General features: G+C 43.0%; 1 protein-coding gene across 3 annotated transcripts in view; it reads right to left on the bottom strand.

The window, feature by feature from the left end:
• Nucleotides 1–23,398, bottom strand: part of LOC110514149 (venom factor) — a 34,987-nt gene extending 11,589 nt beyond the window's left edge. Inside the window, exons 1-27 of one of the 3 annotated variants that reach the window (XM_090195567.1) lie at nt 23,099–23,398; nt 22,827–22,856; nt 22,591–22,632; nt 22,458–22,496; nt 22,051–22,243; nt 21,144–21,318; nt 20,954–21,024; nt 20,724–20,815; nt 20,302–20,384; nt 20,068–20,155; nt 18,556–18,658; nt 18,343–18,457; nt 17,967–18,082; nt 17,548–17,691; nt 17,050–17,265; nt 14,972–15,172; nt 14,569–14,727; nt 14,130–14,259; nt 4,793–4,861; nt 4,515–4,644; nt 4,255–4,406; nt 3,047–3,254; nt 1,966–2,051; nt 1,436–1,575; nt 723–932; nt 510–576; nt 317–403 (exon numbers count right to left, since the gene is read on the bottom strand). In XM_090195567.1, the coding sequence (XP_090051693.1) occupies nt 317–403; nt 510–576; nt 723–932; nt 1,436–1,575; nt 1,966–2,051; nt 3,047–3,254; nt 4,255–4,406; nt 4,515–4,644; nt 4,793–4,861; nt 14,130–14,259; nt 14,569–14,727; nt 14,972–15,172; nt 17,050–17,265; nt 17,548–17,691; nt 17,967–18,082; nt 18,343–18,457; nt 18,556–18,658; nt 20,068–20,155; nt 20,302–20,384; nt 20,724–20,815; nt 20,954–21,024; nt 21,144–21,318; nt 22,051–22,243; nt 22,458–22,496; nt 22,591–22,632; nt 22,827–22,856; nt 23,099–23,187 (3,235 nt within the window). In that variant the 5' untranslated portion in view covers nt 23,188–23,398. Of the gene's footprint in view, nt 1–316; nt 404–509; nt 577–722; nt 933–1,435; nt 1,576–1,965; nt 2,052–3,046; nt 3,255–4,254; nt 4,407–4,514; nt 4,645–4,792; nt 4,862–14,129; nt 14,260–14,568; nt 14,728–14,971; nt 15,173–17,049; nt 17,266–17,547; nt 17,692–17,966; nt 18,083–18,342; nt 18,458–18,555; nt 18,659–20,067; nt 20,156–20,301; nt 20,385–20,723; nt 20,816–20,953; nt 21,025–21,143; nt 21,319–22,010; nt 22,244–22,457; nt 22,497–22,590; nt 22,633–22,826; nt 22,857–23,098 lie in introns of all 3 variants that reach the window. The other 2 variants (XM_090195568.1, XM_090195569.1) reach the window with 2 other exon arrangements.
• Nucleotides 23,399–23,524: the final 126 nt, after the last annotated feature.

Genomic DNA, 23,524 nt, shown 5'->3' with positions numbered 1-23,524 from the left:
GAGTGGAGAGAGCAGAGTAGAGTAGAGTGGAGAGAGCAGAGTAGAGTAGAGTGGAGAGAGCAGAGTAGAGTAGAGAGTAGAGTAGAGTAGAGTAGAGTAGAGTAGAGTAGAGTAGAGAGTAGAGTAGAGCAGAGTAGAGTAGAGAGTGGAGAGAGCAGAATAGAGAATAGAATGGAAGGAATGGAATAGAATAGGTTATATGTCCACACAGCTGCTTTGGCTTCACAATGCCCATAACCAACCCAAAGGGTTAGAGGCACCCGCCAGCCACCATCTCTGTCTAATAAGGTAAACCTCGTTTCTCAGTTAGGCCTACCCCTGATGTTGATGAATGTCTCTGGTTGAGAGTTTGGAACCAGGGAGCCCAGCTCCACTTTGTCCACCTCCACTACCTGCCTCCCATCTGGGGGGAAACATAGTAAGAAGACTTAGTAAAGGCTGTTTCTAAAGGGGACATGGTAATGGTAAGCATTAGGGTTAGAGATGATGAGTGTCTTAGTTCTGCTCACCGTTCCCTCCCTTGACAGAAGGATTCAATACAAAACTCTGCACTTTAGTCTTCTGCACTCCTTCCACCTGTTACAGGGTTTTGAAAACAGCTTTGAGATACCGGTCCTCGTATCTTAGGTAAGGACACTGATTCACAGTCGCTATATATATTTTATTTATTTTATTATTATTATTATTTATTTTTTTAACTAACATCTGAAATAGTCACCCACCACCACGCGTAGCTTCTTATTGACCCCGTCGCTACCCATAAACCCTTTGGCCATGGCAAGGACCTCCAGTAGCATCTCTCCGGCCTTGAGCGGTATGATGGTGTAGGGAACCACCAGGGACGAGCTGCCCTTCAACCTCACCTCCTGGGTGTGTTTCCCATTGAACGCCACACTGCACATGTCCTCTGTCTTCAGTAGCACCACCTTAACCTGGGTTGAGTAGAGGAGGAAACGGAGATGATCAAGACACAAAATGGCTGAGAGGAAGTGAGCAGAACTGGGTGGATTTCTCATTGAACGCCACACAGCACATGTCCTCCGTCTTCAGTAGCACCATTGCTTCTAGGTAAGCTGAAAAGAGGAGGAAACTGGGACGGTCAAGACACAAAATGGCTGACAGTAATGGGAGGGTTAGGAGGGTTAAGACACAAAATGGCTGACAGTAATGGGAGGGTTAGGAGGGTTAAGACACAAAATGGCTGACAGTAATGGGAGGGTTAAGACACAAAATGGCTGACAGTAATGGGAGGGTTAGGAGGGTTAAGACACAAAATGGCTGACAGGAAGGGATCAGAGGGGAGCTAGCGGGTGGGAGTAGAGGGAGTAGTAGGTAGATAGAGGTTTCCTCCGATATTAATTCATCAGCCTGATGGTTAAGGTACGGCTTGAGGATTAGATAGAAGTCATGGGTGAGAGGCCAGAGGTGAGCTTGCCTCCAAGTCCTCGTCGCCATAGTTATGGAGCACAGCTTTGATCTCCACGTGTTCGTTCCTCGCCACTGAGTACGGCAGCTTCAGGTCCACGAAGAAACGCTTCCACGCACGCACGTTCCACGGCTCGGCTACGCAGAAACCTGGAATAAAAACAAAATGATTCAAATGAACAAACAGCAGGTGGTTGAGGACTTCATGCTTTAGTTAGAATGATAGAATTGTACAGCAATATGTTGTATTCCTCATATGGCACCAGTATCCTCACTAGCATACTACCTGGACTCCTCCTGGGAAATGACTGAATATGGGTACAGTGAGAGGAAGCCATTTTAGACCACTGACAATTAGGCCCAATCCCAAATAGACCCCTTAAATCCTAAACCCTATGCACATGTGGTGATCTGATTGGACATGACAGGTGTTAGTGATATGGTAACAGTTCCACCTTGCCCTCTGATTGGTGTTTCACCTTGCCAACAAGGGCGTGGCTATGGCTACCATGGCTACCCCAGGGGAAGGGAAGGGTCTACCTGTTACAGGTGAGGAGCTGATGGCTAGTACCCCCCACTGGGTGATAGTGTCTGGGAAGATGGATTCCACATGCAGCGTTGCCAACCTGTAAGGAACAGACCCAAACTAATGAATCCCATTGAGTTGACCTCTTGTAAGCTCAGCTTGTGGCATGAGCACAGTAAAACATTATCTTGAAGGTAAATAGAGAGAGAGACTGGTGGATTGTGATCGATTGATGCCGTTGCCTAATGCAATGCTAACAGTGACACGCACGCGCACAAATAAATACACACACACACAAATATCCCTGGGACAGTACACGATGGTGCAACAGTGTTTATTTTTGGGGGGGAATGAAAAAAGGCCAGGCTGTTCCTGATCTGTTAACCCAGCCAGTCTCAATGTGACCTCCAGTCCACTGTGGTGCAACTCTGGGGATTTACAGAGTAGGTCGTTTCATTTCAAAGGGATACTGCGAGATTCTGTCAATTTGCCCTTTTCTACTTCTCCAGAGTCTAATGAACTCGTGGATACCATTTCTGTGTCTCTATGTGCAGTATGAAGGAAGTTCTAGGCGGCTACCAGAGCGGCAGGTAGCCTAGTGGTTAGAGCGTTGGACTAGTAACCGAAAGGCTGCTAGATCAAATCCCAGAGCTGACACAAGGCAGTTAACCGACTGTTCCCACCGTGGCCGTCATTGAAAATGAGAATTTGTTCTTAACTGACTTGCCTAGTTAAATAAAGGTCAAATTAAAAAAAATACAAATAAATAGGTAGTTTAGCAAGACAATGATGACTGTAAGTCTACAGGTAACTAGCTTAATTGCCAGAACCTTGCAGTATCCCTTTAAGGGTGAGAGGAGTGTGGCTTGGCCTATTCCTCTTTCGACTGGGATCACAAAACTGGTCAACCCCTCATAGAAAGAGTTTTCCCTGGACAGGTCATGTGGTTAGGAAAAACCCCTGGCCCTACTCATAGGAAGTAGCCTGTAGTACGCACAGTTCAGCACAGTTTCAAACCAAGTCTTGAGCCTATGAGCAGGGCAACTGCTGTCCCTTTCTATAAAGGGGTGAGAGGACAGACACACATTCACTCACCCGTCTCTGCTGTCCTCAGGCACACTGGGCAGCGGCAGGTCTTTCCACAGCCATGACTCATAGAACTTAGACCTTACTGTCACCTCACTCTCCTCCATAAAGTCATCCTCCTCTTCCTCCTCCTCTTCCTCAGCAAAAGACCCTCTCTGTCCTTCCAGAACAGGTTTGGATTCCATTCTCACTAAAGACTCGCTCAATATTTCTTCACCTGATGCCAAAAAATAAACATGTTAAAACTCTGTTTGATGGATGAGTGGATGAATCGATTGATTGACGGATTAATTGAGCAATCAATCAGTTTGAACTCAGTTCTCTGCTGTAACATACAGGGGCCACTTGGACGGAAGTTAGATCTGGTTAGAATGAAATTAAATTAGACGAGGGGTCCAAGACTAAGACCGGGAGGGGAGCGAGGGGTCCAAGACTAAGACCGGGAGGGGAGCGAGGGGTCCAAGACCGAGACCAGAAAAATGCAAATCCACCATAATAAGAGTTGAAAAAGTCCAGTATTTCTGTGTTCAGATTTCAGAAGGACATTCTTTAGACATTCAGAATGGGGATAAATGCTGAGGACAGAAGTTATCACTAATCCAAACAGGTCCATAAGAAGACAAGTTTACCCTAGTGTCCCCTTACTAATAGTTAGCATAAAACTTTCAAGCAATTTCCCACACTAGTTCCTACCAGCAAATCAAGGAAATCCTGCTGAGCACTGAAAAATATCCTCAAACCTTGTAGTGAAAGTAATGGACAGTCATTTTACAAGTAAAGTAGGAACCCCAGGTTTCAATAGGGGATCAGATATTCATGTGTCATGAAAGGAGTGTGGATATTTGGCCTGGCGAAGCTGTTTTACGTGCTGACTGGTGATGTGCAGTTTGCGAACAATTCATTATTTTTGAACAACTCTTTTGACTGACTCGAGAGTCATGATTCATTCATTTTAGTCATTTGTTTGACCTGCTAATGCTGGCAGCAATGAACCCTACAGCAGGGTTAAGACACACTCTTCAGGCTCGGTGGCTCCAGAGAAGAGCTTTGATCTCCAACTAACTGTCTGTCATATGGTGCAGGAAAATAGATCATGAGCATAGAGAAGAAAAATACATGATTAGAACTGATAATGAATCACATGGTGCAAGAACAAGTGCAATTAATTGATTATTGAATGTTATGGACGCAGCTTTGTAGAATCAAAACACACAGACTCTGCTCAACAAACTCAATGGTCTCTCGCATCTCGGGGAAAATGTGTCTGTCCAGGGTCAGCCTGAGTAGATCTGTGGTGGTAGGCGGTATGGTGGTGGTAGGGGGTAGTCTGGTGTCAAACTCCTCTCCCCTGTACTTGGAGCAGCAGTACCTGAAAGTGCCAAACAATTCTGTTCAGTGCACTTCACTTCAATTCAGCTCAACTCAACAACTCAATTCAACTCAACTCAGCTCAGCTCAATTGAACTCAACTCAGTACCTGAAGGCCTTGATGCATTCCCATCCCTCAGTGATGTAGAGGGAGCGTCGGGTGCAGGAGTAAGGCATGGGGATCTCTCTCAGGCCATCCTTACAACACTGACGCAACAGCTTCTCTCTGTAGTGGTTCTCTGTGGGGAAGAGAGAGAGCTCAGAACCATCTATCTATCAATCAATCAATCGATCCACCTTTCCGTCAATAAATCAGTCCCCCACTCAATCAATGAATCATTCCATTCATCAACCAAAAATGAACATAGCACTTTTTCTGTCACTGACCCAGTAGAGTTCTGCGTTGCAACATCTCAGCAGAGCGCCTCCTCCTGGACCTCCCTGGGCACTGCATGCCTGCAGAAGAGATGGAAGGGGGGGGGGGGGGGGGGGGGGGGGGGGGACACAGATGTCTATACCACTGGTCTGTTTTACTCAAACTCATGATTGGGCGACTCTGGAATGTTTTGCTTTAACTAATCTTCCCTGCAGGCTCACAGTAAACAAACACAACATTACAAACATGGCCTTTGGATGCCTGCAAAGGCCATGTAACCTTGATTTAACTAGGCAAGTCAGTTAAGAACAAATTCTTATTTACAATGACGGCCTACCAAAAGGCAAAAGGCCTTCTGTGGGGGCGGGGATTAAAACTAAAATGAGTTAAATAAAAATATAGGACAAAACACATCACGACAAGACAGACAACACTACATAAAGACAGACAACACAACACTACATAAAGAGAGACCTAAGACAACACTACACTACATAAAGACAGACCTAAGACAACACAACACTACATAAAGACAGACAACACAACACTACATAAAGAGAGACCTAAGACAACACAACACTACATAAAGAGAAACCTAAGACAACACTACACTACATAAAGAGAGACCTAAGACAACACAACACTACATAAAGACAGACAACACAACACTACATAAAGAGAGACCTAAGACAACACAACACTACATAAAGACAGACCTAAGACAACACAACACTACATACAGAGAGACCTAAGACAACACGACACTACATAAAGACAGACAACACAACACTACATAAAGAGAAACCTAAGACAACACAACACTACATAAAGAGAGACCTAAGACAACACAACACTACATAAAGACAGACAACACAACACTACATAAAGAGAGACCTAAGACAACACAACACTACATAAAGAGAGACCTAAGACAACACAACACTACATACAGAGAGACCTAAGTCAACACGACACTACATAGACAGACAACATAACACTACATAAAGAGAGACCTAAGACAACACGACACTACATAGACAGACAACATAACACTACATACAGAGAGACCTAAGACAACACAACACTACATAAAGACAGACCTAAGACAACACAACACTACATACAGAGAGACCTAAGACACCACAACACTACATAAAGAGAGACCTCAGACACCACAACACTACATAAAGAGAGACAACACAACACTACATACAGAGAGACAACACAACACTATATAAAGACAGACCAAAGACACCACAAAACTACATAAAGAGAGACCTCAGACACCACAACACTACATAAAGAGAGACCTAAGACAACACAACACTACATACAGAGAGACCTAAGACAACACAACACTATAGAAAGACAGACCTCAGACAACACAACACTACATAAAGAGAGACCTCAGACACCACAACACTACATAAAGACAGACCTCAGACACCACAACACTACATAAAGAGAGACCTAAGACAACACAACACTACATAAAGAGAGACCTAAGACAACACAACACTACATAAAGACAGACCTAAGACAACACAACACTACATAAAGACAGACCTAAGACAACACAACACTACATACAGAGAGACCTAAGACAACACAACACTACATAAAGACAGACCTAAGACAACACAACACTACATACAGAGAGACCTAAGTCAACACAACACTACATACAGAGAGACCTAAGACAACACAACACTACATACAGAGAGACCTAAGACAACACAACGCTACATACAGAGAGACCTAAGACAACACAACACTACATAAAGAGAGACCTAAGACAACACAACACTACATAAAGAGAGACCTAAGACAACACTACATACAGAGGGACCTAAGACACCACAACACTACATAAAGAGAGACCTCAGACAACACAACACTACATAAAGAGAGACAACACAACACTACATACAGAGAGACAACACAACACTATATAAAGACAGACCTAAGACACCACAACACTACATAAAGAGAGACCTCAGACACCACAACACTACATAAAGAGAGACCTAAGACAACACAACACTACATAAAGACAGACCTAAGACAACACAACACTACATAAAGACAGACAACACAACACTACATAAAGAGAGATCTAAGACAACACTACACTACATAAAGACAGACCTAAGACAACACAACACTACATAAAGACAGACAACACAACACTACATAAAGAGAGACCTAAGACACCACAACACTACATAAAGAGAGACCTCAGACAACACAACACTACATAAAGAGAGACAACACAACACTACATACAGAGAGACAACACAACACTATATAAAGACAGACCTAAGACACCACAACACTACATAAAGAGAGACCTCAGACACCACAACACTACATAAAGAGAGACCTAAGACAACACAACACTATATAAAGACAGACCTAATATAACACAACACTACATACAGAGAGACCTAAGACAACACAACACTACATAAGAGACCTAAGACAACACAACACTACATACAGAGAGACCTAAGACAACACAACACTATAGAAAGACAGACCTCAGACAACACAACACTACATAAAGAGAGACCTCAGACACCACAACACTACATAAAGACAGACCTCAGACAACACAACACTACATAAAGAGAGACCTCAGACACCACAACACTACATAAAGAGAGACCTAAGACAACACAACACTACATAGAGAGACCTCAGACACCACAACACTACATAAAGACAGACCTCAGACAACACAACACTACATAAAGAGAGACCTCAGACAACACAACACTACATAAAGAGAGACCTAAGACAACACAACACTACATAAAGAGAGACCTAAGACAACACAACACTACATAAAGACAGACCTAAGACAACACAACACTACATAAAGACAGACCTAAGACAACACAACACTACATACAGAGAGACCTAAGACAACACAACACTACATAAAGACAGACCTAAGACAACACAACATACAGAGAGACCTAAGTCAACACAACACTACATACAAAGAGACCTAAGACAACACAACACTACATACAGAGAGACCTAAGACAACACAACACTACATACAGAGAGACCTAAGACAACACAACACTACATAAAGACAGACCTAAGACAACACTACATACAGAGAGACCTAAGACAACACAACACTACATACAGAGAGACCTAAGACAACACAACACTACATACAGAGAGACCTAAGACAACACAACACTACATAAAGAGAGACCTAAGACAACACAACACTACATAAAGACAGACCTAAGACAACACAACACTACATAAAGAGAGACACCACAACACTACATAAAGACAGACCTAAGACAACACAACACTACATACAGAGAGACCTAAGACAACACAACACTACATAAAGAGAGACCTAAGACAACACAACACTACATACAAAGAGACCTAAGACAACACAACACTACATACAGAGAGACCTAAGACAACACAACACTACATACAGAGAGACCTAAGACAACACAACACTACATAAAGACAGACCTAAGACAACACTACATACAGAGAGACCTTAGACAACACAACACTACATACAGAGAGATCTAAGACAACACAACAATACATACAGAGAGACCTAAGACAACACAACACTACATACAGAGAGACCTAAGACAACACAACACTACATACAGAGAGACCTAAGACAACACAACACTACATACAGAGAGACCTAAGACAACACAACACTACATAAAGACAGACCTAAGACAACACTACATACAGAGAGACCTTAGACAACACAACACTACATACAGAGAGATCTAAGACAACACAACAATACATACAGAGAGACCTAAGACAACACAACACTACATACAGAGAGACCTAAGACAACACAACACTACATACAGAGAGACCTAAGACAACACAACACTACATACAGAGAGACCTAAGACAACATAACACTACATACAGAGAGACCTAAGACAACACAACACTACATACAGAGAGACCTAAGACAACACAACACTACATACAGAGAGACCTAAGACAACATAACACTACATACAGAGAGACCTAAGACAACACAACACTACATAAAGAGAGACCTAAGACAACAACCATTAGAGGACTGATGTTACCCTCTTTCCTCGTATTAATCATTAGAGGACTGATGTTACCCTCTTTCCTCGTATTAACCATCAGAGGACTGATGTTACCCTCTTTCATCATATTAACCATTAGAGGACTGATGTTACCCTCTTTCCTCGTATTAACCATTAGAGGACTGATGTTACCTTCTTTCCTCGTATTAACCATTAGAGGACTGATGTTACCCTCTTTCCTCGTATTAACCATTAGAGAACTGATGTTATCCTCTTTCCTCGTATTAACCATCAGAGGACTGATGTTACCCTCTTTCCTCGTATTAACCATCAGAGGACTGATGTTACCCTCTTTCCTCGTATTAACCATCAGAGGACTGATGTTACCCTCTTTCCTCGTATTAACCATCAGAGGACTGATGTTACCCTCTTTCCACGTATTAACCATTAGAGGACTGATGTTACCCTCTTTCCTCGTATTAACCATTAGAGGACTGATGTTACCCTCTTTCCTCGTATTAACCATCAGAGGACTGATGTTACCCTCTTTCCTCGTATTAACCATCAGAGGACTGATGTTACCCTCTTTCCTCGTATTAACCATTAGAGGACTGATGTTACCCTCTTTCCTCGTATTAACCATCAGAGGACTGATGTTACCCTCTTTCCTCGTATTAACCATCAGAGGACTGATGTTACCCTCTTTCCTCGTATTAACCATTAGAGGACTGATGTTACCCTCTTTCCTCGTATTAACCATCAGAGGACTGATGTTACCCTCTTTCCTCGTATTAACCATCAGAGGACTGATGTTACCCTCTTTCCTCGTATTAACCATCAGAGGACTGATGTTACCCTCTTTCCTCGTATTAACCATTAGAGGACTGATGTTACCCTCTTTCCTCGTATTAACCATTAGAGGACTGATGTTACCCTCTTTCCTCGTATTAACCATCAGAGGACTGATGTTACCCTCTTTCCTCGTATTAACCATCAGAGGACTGATGTTACCCTCTTTCCTCGTATTAACCATCAGAGGACTGATGTTACCCTCTTTCCTCGTATTAATCATTAGAGGACTGATGTTACCCTCTTTCCTCGTATTAACCATTAGAGGACTGATGTTACCCTCTTTCCTCGTATTAACCATTAGAGGACTGATGTTACCCTCTTTCCTCGTATTAACCATTAGAGGACTGATGTTACCCTCTTTCCTCGTATTAACCATCAGAGGACTGATGTTACCCTCTTTCATCGTATTAACCATTAGAGGACTGATGTTACCCTCTTTCATCGTATTAACCATTAGAGGACTGATGTTACCCTCTTTCATCGTATTAACCATTAGAGGACTGATGTTACCCTCTTTCATCGTATTAACCATTAGAGGACTGATGTTATCCTCTTTCCTCGTATTAACCATCAGAGGACTGATGTTACCCTCTTTCCTCGTATTAACCATCAGAGGACTGATGTTACCCTCTTTCCTCGTATTAACCATTAGAGGACTGATGTTACCCTCTTTCCTCGTATTAACCATCAGAGGACTGATGTTACCCTCTTTCCTCGTATTAACCATCAGAGGACTGATGTTACCCTCTTTCCTCGTATTAACCATTAGAGGACTGATGTTACCCTCTTTCCTCGTATTAACCATCAGAGGACTGATGTTACCCTCTTTCCTCGTATTAACCATCAGAGGACTGATGTTACCCTCTTTCCTCGTATTAACCATCAGAGGACTGATGTTACCCTCTTTCCTCGTATTAACCATCAGAGGACTGATGTTACCCTCTTTCCTCGTATTAACCATTAGAGGACTGATGTTACCCTCTTTCCTCGTATTAACCATCAGAGGACTGATGTTACCCTCTTTCCTCGTATTAACCATCAGAGGACTGATGTTACCCTCTTTCCTCGTATTAACCATCAGAGGACTGATGTTACCCTCTTTCCTCGTATTAATCATTAGAGGACTGATGTTACCCTCTTTCCTCGTATTAACCATTAGAGGACTGATGTTACCCTCTTTCCTCGTATTAACCATTAGAGGACTGATGTTACCCTCTTTCATCGTATTAACCATTAGAGGACTGATGTTACCCTCTTTCCTCGTATTAACCATCAGAGGACTGATGTTACCCTCTTTCCTCGTATTAACCATTAGAGGACTGATGTTACCCTCTTTCCTCGTATTAACCATCAGAGGACTGATGTTACCCTCTTTCCTCGTATTAACCATTAGAGGACTGATGTTACCCTCTTTCCTCGTATTAACCATCAGAGGACTGATGTTACCCTCTTTCATCGTATTAACCATTAGAGGACTGATGTTACCCTCTTTCATCGTATTAACCATTAGAGGACTGATGTTACCCTCTTTCATCGTATTAACCATTAGAGTACTGATGTTACCCTCTTTCATCGTATTAACCATCAGAGGACTGATGTTACCCTCTTTCCTCGTATTAACCATCAGAGGACTGATGTTACCCTCTTTCCTCGTATTAACCATCAGAGGACTGATGTTATCCTCTTTCCTCGTATTAACCATTAGAGGACTGATGTTACCCTCTTTCCTCGTATTAACCATTAGAGGACTGATGTTACCCTCTTTCCTCGTATTAATCATTAGAGGACTGATGTTACCCTCTTTCCTCGTATTAACCATTAGAGGACTGATGTTACCCTCTTTCCTCGTATTAACCATTAGAGGACTGATGTTACCCTCTTTCCTCGTATTAACCATCAGAGGACTGATGTTACCCTCTTTCCTCGTATTAACCATTAGAGGACTGATGTTACCCTCTTTCCTCATATTAACCATCAGAGGACTGATGTTACCCTCTTTCCTCGTATTAACCATTAGAGGACTGATGTTACCCTCTTTCCTCGTATTAACCATCAGAGGACTGATGTTACCCTCTTTCCTCGTATTAACCATTAGAGAACTGATGTTATCCTCTTTCCTCGTATTAACCATCAGAGGACTGATGTTACCCTCTTTCCTCGTATTAACCATTAGAGGACTGATGTTACCCTCTTTCCTCGTATTAACCATCAGAGGACTGATGTTACCCTCTTTCCTCGTATTAACCATCAGAGGACTGATGTTACCCTCTTTCCTCGTATTAACCATCAGAGGACTGATGTTACCCTCTTTCCTCGTATTAACCATCAGAGGACTGATGTTACCCTCTTTCCTCGTATTAACCATCAGAGGACTGATGTTACCCTCTTTCCTCGTATTAACCATCAGAGGACTGATGTTACCCTCTTTCCTCGTATTAACCATCAGAGGACTGATGTTACCCTCTTTCCTCGTATTAACCATCAGAGGACTGATGTTACCCTCTTTCCTCGTATTAACCATCAGAGGACTGATGTTACCCTCTTTCCTCGTATTAACCATCAGAGGACTGATGTTACCCTCTTTCCTCGTATTAACCATCAGAGGACTGATGTTACCCTCTTTCCTCGTATTAACCATCAGAGGACTGATGTTACCCTCTTTCCTCGTATTAACCATTAGAGGACTGATGTTACCCTCTTTCCTCGTATTAACCATTAGAGGACTGATGTTACCTTCTTTCCTCGTATTAACCATTAGAGGACTGATGTTATCCTCTTTCCTCGTATTAACCATCAGAGGACTGATGTTACCCTCTTTCCTCGTATTAACCATCAGAGGACTGATGTTACCCTCTTTCCTCGTATTAACCATCAGAGGACTGATGTTACCCTCTTTCCTCGTATTAACTATTAGAGGACTGATGTTACCCTCTTTCCTCGTATTAACCATTAGAGGACTGATGTTATCCTCTTTCATCGTATTAACCATTAGAGGACTGATGTTACCCTCTTTCCTCGTATTAACCATTAGAGGACTGATGTTACCCTCTTTCCTCGTATTAACCATCAGAGGACTGATGTTACCCTCTTTCCTCGTATTAACCATTAGAGGACTGATGTTACCCTCTTTCCTCGTATTAACCATCAGAGGACTGATGTTATCCTCTTTCCTCGTATTAACCATTAGAGGACTGATGTTACCCTCTTTCCTCGTATTAACCATTAGAGGACTGATGTTACCCTCTTTCATCGTATTAACCATTAGAGGACTGATGTTACCCTCTTTCCTCGTATTAACCATCAGAGGACTGATGTTACCCTCTTTCCTCGTATTAACCATCAGAGGACTGATGTTACCCTCTTTCCTCGTATTAACCATCAGAGGACTGATGTTACCCTCTTTCCTCGTATTAACCATCAGAGGACTGATGTTACCCTCTTTCCTCGTATTAACCATTAGAGGACTGATGTTATCCTCTTTCATCGTATTAACCATTAGAGGACTGATGTTACCCTCTTTCATCATATTAACCATTAGAGGACTGATGTTACCCTCTTTCCTCGTATTAACCATTAGAGGACTGATGTTATCCTCTTTCATCGTATTAACCATTAGAGGACTGATGTTACCCTCTTTCCTCGTATTAACCATCAGAGGACTGATGTTACCCTCTTTCCTCGTATTAACCATCAGAGGACTGATGTTACCCTCTTTCCTCGTATTAACCATCAGAGGACTGATGTTACCCTCTTTCCTCGTATTAACCATCAGAGGACTGATGTTACCCTCTTTCCTCGTATTAACCATCAGAGGACTGATGTTACCCTCTTTCCTCGTATTAACCATCAGAGGACTGATGTTACCCTCTTTCATCATATTAACCATTAGAGGACTGATGTTACCCTCTTTCCTCGTATTAACCATTAGAGGACTGATGTTATCCTCTTTCATCATATTAACCATTAGAGGACTGATGTTACCCTCTTTCATCATATTAACCATTAGAGGACTGATGTTACCCTCTTTCCTCGTATTAACCATTAGAGGACTGATGTTACCCTCTTTCCTCGTATTAACCATCAGAGGACTGATGTTACCCTCTTTCCTCGTATTAACCATCAGAGGACTGATGTTACCCTCTTTCCTCGTATTAACCATCAGAGGACTGATGTTACCCTCTTTCCTCGTATTAACCATCAGAGGACTGATGTTACCCTCTTTCCTCGTATTAACCATCAGAGGACTGATGTTACCCTCTTTCCTCGTATTAATCAAAAGAAGGTGGCTCTTCCTGTGTGTGTCTGTCTGTCTGTCTGTCTGTCTGTCTGTCTGTCTGTCTGTCTGTCTGTCTGTCTGTCTGTCTGTCTGTCTGTCTGTCTGTCTGTCTGTCTGTGTATGTGCGCCTGCGTTGTGTGCTACCTTGTCTAGAAGAGGTGGCTCCACCAGTGTTGGAGTAAAACAGTAGTCCAGCGTCAGTGAAGACACCCATGCTGTTGCTGCCCCCACCGTGGGTACAGCCTATGTCCCCCCCTTCCACCACCTGCCAAATCTGATGGGGGCAAAGAGGAGTCAGAGGAGAGGGGTCAGAGGAGAGGGGTCAGAGGAGTCAGAGAAGAGGGGTCAGAGGAATCAGAGAAGAGGGGTCAGAGGAGTCAGAGAAAGAGGGATCAGAGGAGTCAGAGAAAGAGGGGTCAGAGGAGTCAGAGAAAGAGGGGTCAGAGGAGAGGAGTCAGAGGTGTGTTATCCAGATGGTAGCTTCAGATGATTGGCTGATCGACTGACCCCTCCACTGTCCCCATTACTCTCCTCTCTGTGTCTCTGTCTATTGATTTCCACAGACCCACACAGTCTCCCTCACCTTCCTCTGTGTGAGCCTCTGTCTGTTGAGCAGGAACACAGCGTTGTCCACCACCACCAGACTGACCATGGCTCCTGGGTCTCCTCTCACCTGGAAGTTGAACCCTCTCCCTGGGTGGTAGTACTCTGAGGGCCTTGAGCCAGCTGGACCAACACTCAACTGGGGGGGGTATTTGAATTGTCTTTATTAATTTGGAACTTCTGTATGTGTAATGTTTACTGTTAATTTGTATTGTTTATTTCACTTTTGTTTGTTATCTACTTCACTTGCTTTGGCAGTGTTGACATATGTTTCCCATGCCAATAAAGCCCTTACATTGAATTGAATTGAAATGAGAGGAAAGAGAGTGGAACATGAGAAGCTGGTAGTTGAACCCTTTCCCTGAGTTGTCCAGTCCACTCACCGCCCCAACACAGGCATCCTCCACATCCACCCACACAGAATCAGCCACCACCTCCGACGTCCCCGTCCACGGCAGCATGTAGAATGCCACAAAGCGAAATGAGGGCATCATCTCCTTGGTAACGGTCAACAGAATGTTGGTCATGTCCTGACCTCCGACCTCTAGTCTCTTGGCAACAATGATTTTGCCCTTGTTCAACACCTGTAGGAGGAGTTTGAGACACACTTCATTTTGTTCACTAAATATTTCCTTTGGGGACAGACAAAGGTACATTTTGAAGACAGAGCTACAACTACAGTGGGGAGAACAAGTATTTGATACACTGCCGATTTTGCAGGTTTTCCTACTTACAAAGCATGTAGAGGTCTGTAATTTTTATCCTAGGTATACTTCAACTGTGATAGACGGAATCTAAAACAAAAATCCAGAAAATCACATTGTATGATTTTTAAGAAATTAATTAGCATTTTATTGCATGACATAAGTATTTGATACATCAGAAAAGCAGAACTTAATATTTGGTAGAGAAACCTTTGTTTGCAATTACAGAGATCATACGTTTCCTGTAGTTCTTGACCAGGTTTTCACACACTGCAGCAGGGATTTTGGCCCACTCCTCCATACAGACCTTCTTCAGATCCTTCAGGTTTCGGGGCTGTCGCTGGGCAATATGGACTTTCAGCTCCCTCCAAAGATTTTCTATTGGGTTCAGGTCTGGAGACTGGCTAGGCCACTCCAGGACCTTGAGATGCTTCTTACGGAGCCACTCCTTAGTTGCCCTGGCTGTGTGTTTCGGGTTGTTGTCATGCTGGAAGACCCAGCTACGACCCATCTTCAATGCTCTTACTGAGGGAAGGAGGTTGTTGGCCAAGATCTCGCGATACATGGCCCCATCCATCCTCCCCTCAATACGGTGCAGTCGTCCTGTCCATTTTGCAGAAAAGCATCCCCAAAGAATGATGTTTCCACCTCCATGCTTCACGGTTGGGATGGTGTCCTTGGGGTTGTACTCATGCTTCTTCTTCCTCCAAACACGGCGAGTGGAGTTTAGACCAAAAAGCTCTATTTTTGTCTCATCAGACCACATGACCTTCTCCCATTCCTCCTCTGGATCATCCAGATGGTCATTGGCAAACTTTAGACGGGCCTGGACATACGCTGGCTTGAGCAGGGGGACCTTGCGTGCGCTGCAGGATTTTAATCCATGACGGCGTAGTGTGTTACTAATGGTTTTCTTTGAGACTGTGGTCCCAGCTCTCTTCAGGTCATTGACCAGGTCCTGCCGTGTAGTTCTGGGCTGATCCCTCACCATCCTCATGCTCATTGATGCCCTACGAGGTGAGATCTTGCATGGAGCCCCAGACTGAGGGTGATTGACCTTCATCTTGAAATTCTTTCATTTTCTATTAATTGCTCCAACAGTTGTTGCCTTCTCACCAAGCTGCTTGCCTATTGTCCTGTAGCCCATCCCAGCCTTGTGCAGGTCTACAATTTTATCCCTGATGTCCTTACACAGCTCTCTGGTCTTGGCCATTGTGGAGAGGTTGGAGTCTGTTTGATTGAGTGTGTGGACAGGTGTCTTTTATACAGGTAATGAGTTCAAACAGGTGCAGTTAATACAGGTAATGAGTGGAGAACAGGAGGGCTTCTTAAAGAAAAACTAACAGGTCTGTGAGAGACGGAATTCTTACTGGTTGGTAGGTGATCAAATACTTATGTCATGCAATAAAATGCAAATTAATTACTTAAAAATCATACAATGTGATTTTCTGGATTTTTTTCTTTAGATTCCGTCTCTCACAGTTGATGTGTACCTATGATAAAAAATGACAGACCTCTACATGCTTTGTAAGTAGGAAAACCTGCAAAATCGGCAGTGTTATCAAATACTTGTTCTCCCCACTGTATGTAAATGTTTAAGCTATATACGGTACCAACATATGGTTGAAAATATAAATATACAGGAGTAACTTGAAAAGACTTGATTTTGGATTGTAAAAAATCTGGACCATTTCAGTTTGCACTCACCAGCTGTTCCATTCAATTGTATGCTACTCCATTCGACTATATCCACTCACCAGGTATGTGAGGTGAGTGATGAGTTCCCTGTGGGCCTTATCGGCAGTGTTGATGTGTAGACTGAGGCCAAGGCTCTGCCCCAGAGAGACTGTGGTGGTCCCAGTGGAGATATACAGGTAGTTCTGTCTCTGTTGGTCAAAGGGTGTGTAGGGGTGAAGGGTCATCTGCTGTCTGGCCTGCTGCTCTGGCTGTAGGCCCGTCTGTTTGGTCTCAGCCTGTGTGTTTAGGATTTACAGGACACACACATGAAAACCAAGACACACACACACACATGCTCGCACAGCCATACACAGATACACACACGTACACAGAAACAGACAGGCAAAGTTTTGCTTATGAACACTAAGAACCGATAGTTGTTATAACTGCTTAGGGCATTACTGAGGGTGGATATAGCTGGTTATACTTGATTATAAGCACCATTAGCTCTACTGAGTGTGATTATAGAAGGTTATAGCAGGTTATAGCTGGTTATAAGCCCTGTTAGCGGTACTCACAGTGATGATCTGAGGGCCTAGCTCAGCAGGCATGTTGATGGCGGTCCTGATGGTGCCACGGTGGCTGGTGATTGGGTTGGCCAGGAGGCTCACCTGGACCGGGACGCTATGAGCCGGGGAACCATCCTGGAAACTCACCTGGATCTGAAGAACACCGTTAGAACCCGTTAGAAGGTAACCTGATCCACCACCCTGACCACTGCGCTCTCGTTTCTTTTAACAGAATGTAAGCTTGTGAGATGAGGATGGTAGAACGAGGCTAGATAGAAGAACCTGTTAGAGATATAAAACACTTTATACCTGGATCTGAACCAGACTCTCTTATCTCAGAATGATATTATTATATTGCATCTCTATGGCTCTTATCTCCCATAAGGTTGATCCTTTCTGTCTATCAGGCGTTGATGTTGTGAGTTTACCATGATGTCGAAGGGCAAGCCAGGCTTGTAGTACTTTGGTGTTTCTATGAAGGAGAGGACGTAAGGGGACTTCACTATCTTAATACCAGACTTCTCTGCTTCCACCAGGTCACTGCCTATAGAGGAGTAGAAAGATACAACACTGTGTTAGCCCGCTGAGTCAAAGTTTAGGCATTAGCTTGGGGAGCTACCACAAGTCTTTAGGTCTCAAGCAAGGTTTTAAATCAATCCTACCATAGTTTGATCGACTGGGTTCTAACCTAGGCATTAGCTTGGGAAGCTAACGTAAGTCATCAGGTTTTGGATAGCCTGCATCTGAACTTTTTCATTCGAAGGTCCATTGTAATTTAATTCAACAAAACTTGATTGACCTTACCTGATTTGGTCAGCACTGAGGCCTTGACGTAAATAGAGCTTCCAACCAGGGAGCTGAGGTCGGGGTAGGCCTTCCTGATCTCCGCCATGGTCAATGTAGCGGTGCCTTGCTGCAGCTGAAATGAAGGAAGGAAAATGGCAGTTGTTGTATGTTTACACTTTACGCTGAATTGATCTTCCTTTGATGTGTGAGTAGTGTACTACCAGTACTCACATTGGTGACCTGCTTGATCAATGGTAACCTCCTCTTCTCCTTGTTCACCTCCACCCCAAACATCACGTAGGCCGTTCCCTGGACATCTTCACCATACAGGTATCTGTGACCAAAGAAATACAATTACTAGAACGGCCTCACCATACAGGTATCTGTGACCAAAGAAATACAATTACTAGAACGGCCTCACCATACAGGTATCTGTGACCAAAGAAATACAATTACTAGAACAGCCTCACCATACAGGTAGCTATGACCAAAGAAATACAATTACTAGAACGGCCTCACCATAAGGTAGCTGTGACCAAAGAAATACAATTACTAGAACGGCCTCACCATACAGGTATCTGTGACCAAAGAAATACAATTACTAGAACGGCTTCACCATACAGGTAGCTGTGACCAAAGAAATACAATTACTAGAACGGCCTCACCATACAGGTATCTGTGACCAAAGAAATACAATTACTAGAACGGCCTCACCATACAGGTAGCTGTGACCATAGAAATACAATTACTAGAACGGCCTCACCATAAGGTAGCTGTGACCATAGAAATACAATTACTAGAACGGCCTCACCATACAGGTAGCTGTGACCATAGAAATACAATTACTAGAACGGCCTCACCATAAGGTAGCTGTGACCATAGAAATACAATTACTAGAACGGCCTCACCATAAGGTAGCTGTGACCATAGAAATACAATTACTAGAACGGCCTCACCATACAGGTATCTGTGACCAAAGAAATACAATTACTAGAACAGCCTCACCATACAGGTAGCTGTGACCATAGAAATACAATTACTAGAACAGCCTCACCATAAGGTAGCTGTGACCATAGAAATACAATTACTAGAACGGCCTCACCATAAGGTAGCTGTGACCATAGAAATACAATTACTAGAACGGCCTCACCATACAGGTAGCTGTGACCATAGAAATACAATTACTAGAACGGCCTCACCATACAGGTATCTGTGACCATAGAAATACAATTACTAGAACGGCCTCACCATACAGGTAGCTGTGACCAAAGAAATACAATTACTAGAACAGCCTCACCATTTTGGTAGCTGTGACCATAGAAATACAATTACTAGAACGGCCTCACCAAACAGGCAGCTGTTACCATAGAGCTAGAATTACTGGAACAGACATTTCCATTCAAGTCAACAGTCGTTCTATGATGGGTGAGCTATTTTTGTGACAATTATCCATTATCACAACTATTATTACAGTGTTAATGTCGCTTTCACGTCCTGTCGGGAAACTGATATTTCCGACTTGCTTACTCGTTGTAGAACGATGATATCCGAGTTTCCCACTTGGGAAGTATCAGAATCAACCAACAGGAAGCTTAATTTTAACTCTTGAGGTGCTGAGTATCTGAAATGTCATGAACCCGGCATTAGTAACACTTTGTCTGAAGGGGACCTACATAAGGGTTTCATAAACCATACATAACACATTAATAAGCAATACAGTAGGTCTACTTTAGTGTTACTAACCTGGCTGTGATCTCCACCACCAGCTCAGTATCATCCAGACGGAGGAAGGGTTTCTTGGGAGTCAGTGTGACATTGAAAGCAGGCAGCACTGCAACAGAGCATTGTGTTAGCTCCCCAAGCTTCTGCCCAGGCTTTAGCTCAACGAGTAATAATATGGATAATAATATGGAGAGGGAACCACGTTGAATGACGCACAGGCACGTGCAGACATATTTACAAAGCCCTTCCACCTACCGTATTTCTTCACCTCAAACTCACTACTGAACTTGTTCTGTTGCCAGTTGTCAAATTTTGCAATGATCTTCCACGTTCCCTCACTATGACAGACACACACAAACACACACACACACACACACAAACACACACACACACAAACACACGTATTAGCATTAGTAAATGGCAGTAGGATAGGGGTAACACTTTGTATGGACATCCTCTTCATACAGTATTCCAAGCACATTTATAACGCCGTATGAGTTATAACTGCTCATAATGACTACATTCATAGAGCATTATGACCAGGCGGCATCATGATTTATAAAGCAAAGTGTTACATATTTGAAAACCAGGCTAGAATCCTCATATCAGGCTAGAATCCTCATATCAAGCTAGAATCCTCATACCAGGCTAGAAACGTCATGATGTTCCTGACTCACTTGACTATGTCAGGTAGAACGTGAGTATCAGCAAAGATTCCATTCTTAGCTATGGTCCTGGAGGTCTGTTTCACCACGACGCCGTCTGAATTCTGACACACACACACACACACACACACACACACACCTTAAATCGTATGAAATATTTGTATTTCTAAAACATAATGAAGTGTTACTTTCTATAATTTAAGACATGTAGGCTAAAGGGCATGTGATGAAATTTTAGCCACCTGGAATTCAATGGTGATGGAGCTGTTGATGGCCTGGAAGGTAGGTGTAGACACAAAGGCCCTGCAGCGTACTGCAGAGAGAGAGGGAGAGAGAGAGAGAGATCAGACAGACGGAGACGCCATTCATCATTCACATGAACCTAACATGTCATTGAGAACTTTCTTTTTCTCTCTCCCTCATCCCCCTCACCAGTGTCTCCAGGTTTGTAGAGGGGCTTGTCTGTCTGGATGAAGATGTATCCAGAGTGGAAGGAGACCATAACAACCTGTTCAGCTTCGTGGTAGCCCCCAAACTCTGCTTTCACATACACATACTGGTTCCTGGAGGACTCCTCATTCCCCTTGACCAGACGCTTTGAGGGGAGCTGGGAGGGGGAAGAAGAAGTATTTTATAAGCAGATATTAGCCTTTATAATGTATTGGAGGTTCAGTCAAAATGGCAGTTATTTATTCTGGATCATAAAGACAGTATAATAAGGCATTATACAGGGGACATACATACTCATGACAAGTCTTAATCACCTGTATGGTCTACTCTTGAGGGTGAGGGGAATTTAACTGAATCACCTGTATGGTCTTGAGGGTGTGGTGAATTGAACTGAATCTAATGGAATCACCTGTATGGTCTTGAGGGTGTGGTGTATTGAACTGAATCTAATGGAATCACCTGTATGATCTTGAGGGTGTGGTGTATTGAACTGAATCTAATGGAATCACCTGTATGATCTTGAGGGTGTGGTGAATTGAACTGAATCTAATGGAATCACCTGTATGATCTTGAGGGTGTGGTGTATTGAACTGAATCTAATGGAATCACTTGTATGATCTTGAGGGTGTGGTGTATTGAACTGAATCTAATGGAATCACTTGTATGATCTTGAGGTTGTGGTGTATTGAACTGAATCTAATGGAATCACTTGTATGATCTTGAGGGTGTGGTGTATTGAACTGAATCTAATGGAATCACTTGTATGATCTTGAGGGTGTGGTGTATTGAACTGAATCTAATGGAATCACTTGTATGATCTTGAGGGTGTGGTGTATTGAACTGAATCACCTTTATGATCTTGAGGGTGTAGTGAATTGAACTGAATCACCTTTATGATCTTGAGGGTGTGGTAGCTGTTCACCGGGCCGAGTGTGACGGTGTCCTGCAGGAGCTGGTACCTCCTCTCCGGGTAGTCATGGACTGTTATGGTGACGGTGACAGGGCTGTTAAGGCCATGGGATTCTAAATAGATTGACTCCTCACTGTCTGTCCTCAGAATGTTAGGGGCTAGGAGGATGAACCTGGGGTGAGGGGGACAAGAGAGAGGAGAAGGGATGAGAGGGAGAACAGGGAGAAGATTAAGGAGGGAGAGGAAGAGAGAGTGAGAAGATCACTTTTTTATTTTATAATCTTACCCATTTGGCAAACTTTGACATGCATACAGTAGAGTAGTATTTTAGTAACCGAAAGGATTGCCTTTTTGTGCTTATCTAGATACTTTTGGGAGCACTGTACCTTGGTTCCAGACTGGTGTGGTCTTTTGGATTTCTTCTACTGTAAATAAATGAAGCATTGTTTTTTCCTTTAATGCCAACATTTGGTAGTGCGACATGAGGGTTCAACAAGGTAGAGAAGATTCTGTACTCACTCATGAAGATCAAAATACATGTCAAGGTCCATATATTCAAATCTGAATGGGCACATTGAGTGTTGTATACATTTCAGAGAACTGCATTGTTCTTAGACTGATATTACTAATAATACATTATTGATCATTATGATTACATATTGCAGTTACGTGTTACTGTGAATTAGGAATATAGTGAATATTTAGATTTGGTCTGAATTAGAATAAATAGAAGAGATAATAATCATAGACCCTACCGGCGACGATCCCGTGGACTCAGTCGCATCCTAAAAAGTTGAGAAAAACATCTGTTAAAAATGTGACAGTCAGGGAGTACAGTTTAAAACAGCCCAGAAACAAGTAAAAAATAACTATATTTTAGTATTTTGATTAGCCCACTGTGTAATATACAACCCCAAGAAATCGCGCCTGTCAGCAGTCAAGTTTAAGAAATAGCGCTTTTAGTAGAGAGCAAAAACTTAGTACGGTCTACGGCAGCAAAATGAAAAGTTGAGAAAGGAAAACTTACCGTTCTCGGTTTGGGTTGTTGAATATTTGGGCGCAACAGCTACAGAAAACACAAAGCAACAAAATGTGGAGCAGTGTTCCCCCTGCCATTCTGACAGTGTATGGAACTAAACTCTCACGACACTGGGGAAAGAACTCTTTCACACAGAGACAACACCCCCCCCAGAGCCCAGCCCCCAAAGAGTGTGATATTTTGGCAGACTATATTCAAGCAATACCTATCCCTTTTTTAATTGGTGAATACAATTGCTAACCAAATGCAGCTAAGCTTCAACAATGCTAAGAGGTCAGTTGCTTTTGTAATCATGTAACATACCCCAAATAGTATGCCTCCTCTGCGTGTGTAGCAAAGACAGAACATTTGATATTCCCAATATGAATCATACATCACTGGGATCCATGGCTGTGCATTATGTTCTAAGTTATC

This window comes from Oncorhynchus mykiss, chromosome 13, assembly GCF_057628025.1.
Source record: "Oncorhynchus mykiss isolate SJ-2025 chromosome 13, ASM5762802v1, whole genome shotgun sequence".
NCBI classification, from domain to species: domain Eukaryota; kingdom Metazoa; phylum Chordata; class Actinopteri; order Salmoniformes; family Salmonidae; genus Oncorhynchus; species Oncorhynchus mykiss.
The sequence above is the reverse complement of the archived record's forward strand: the minus strand, read 5'-3'. Positions and strand labels throughout refer to the sequence as shown.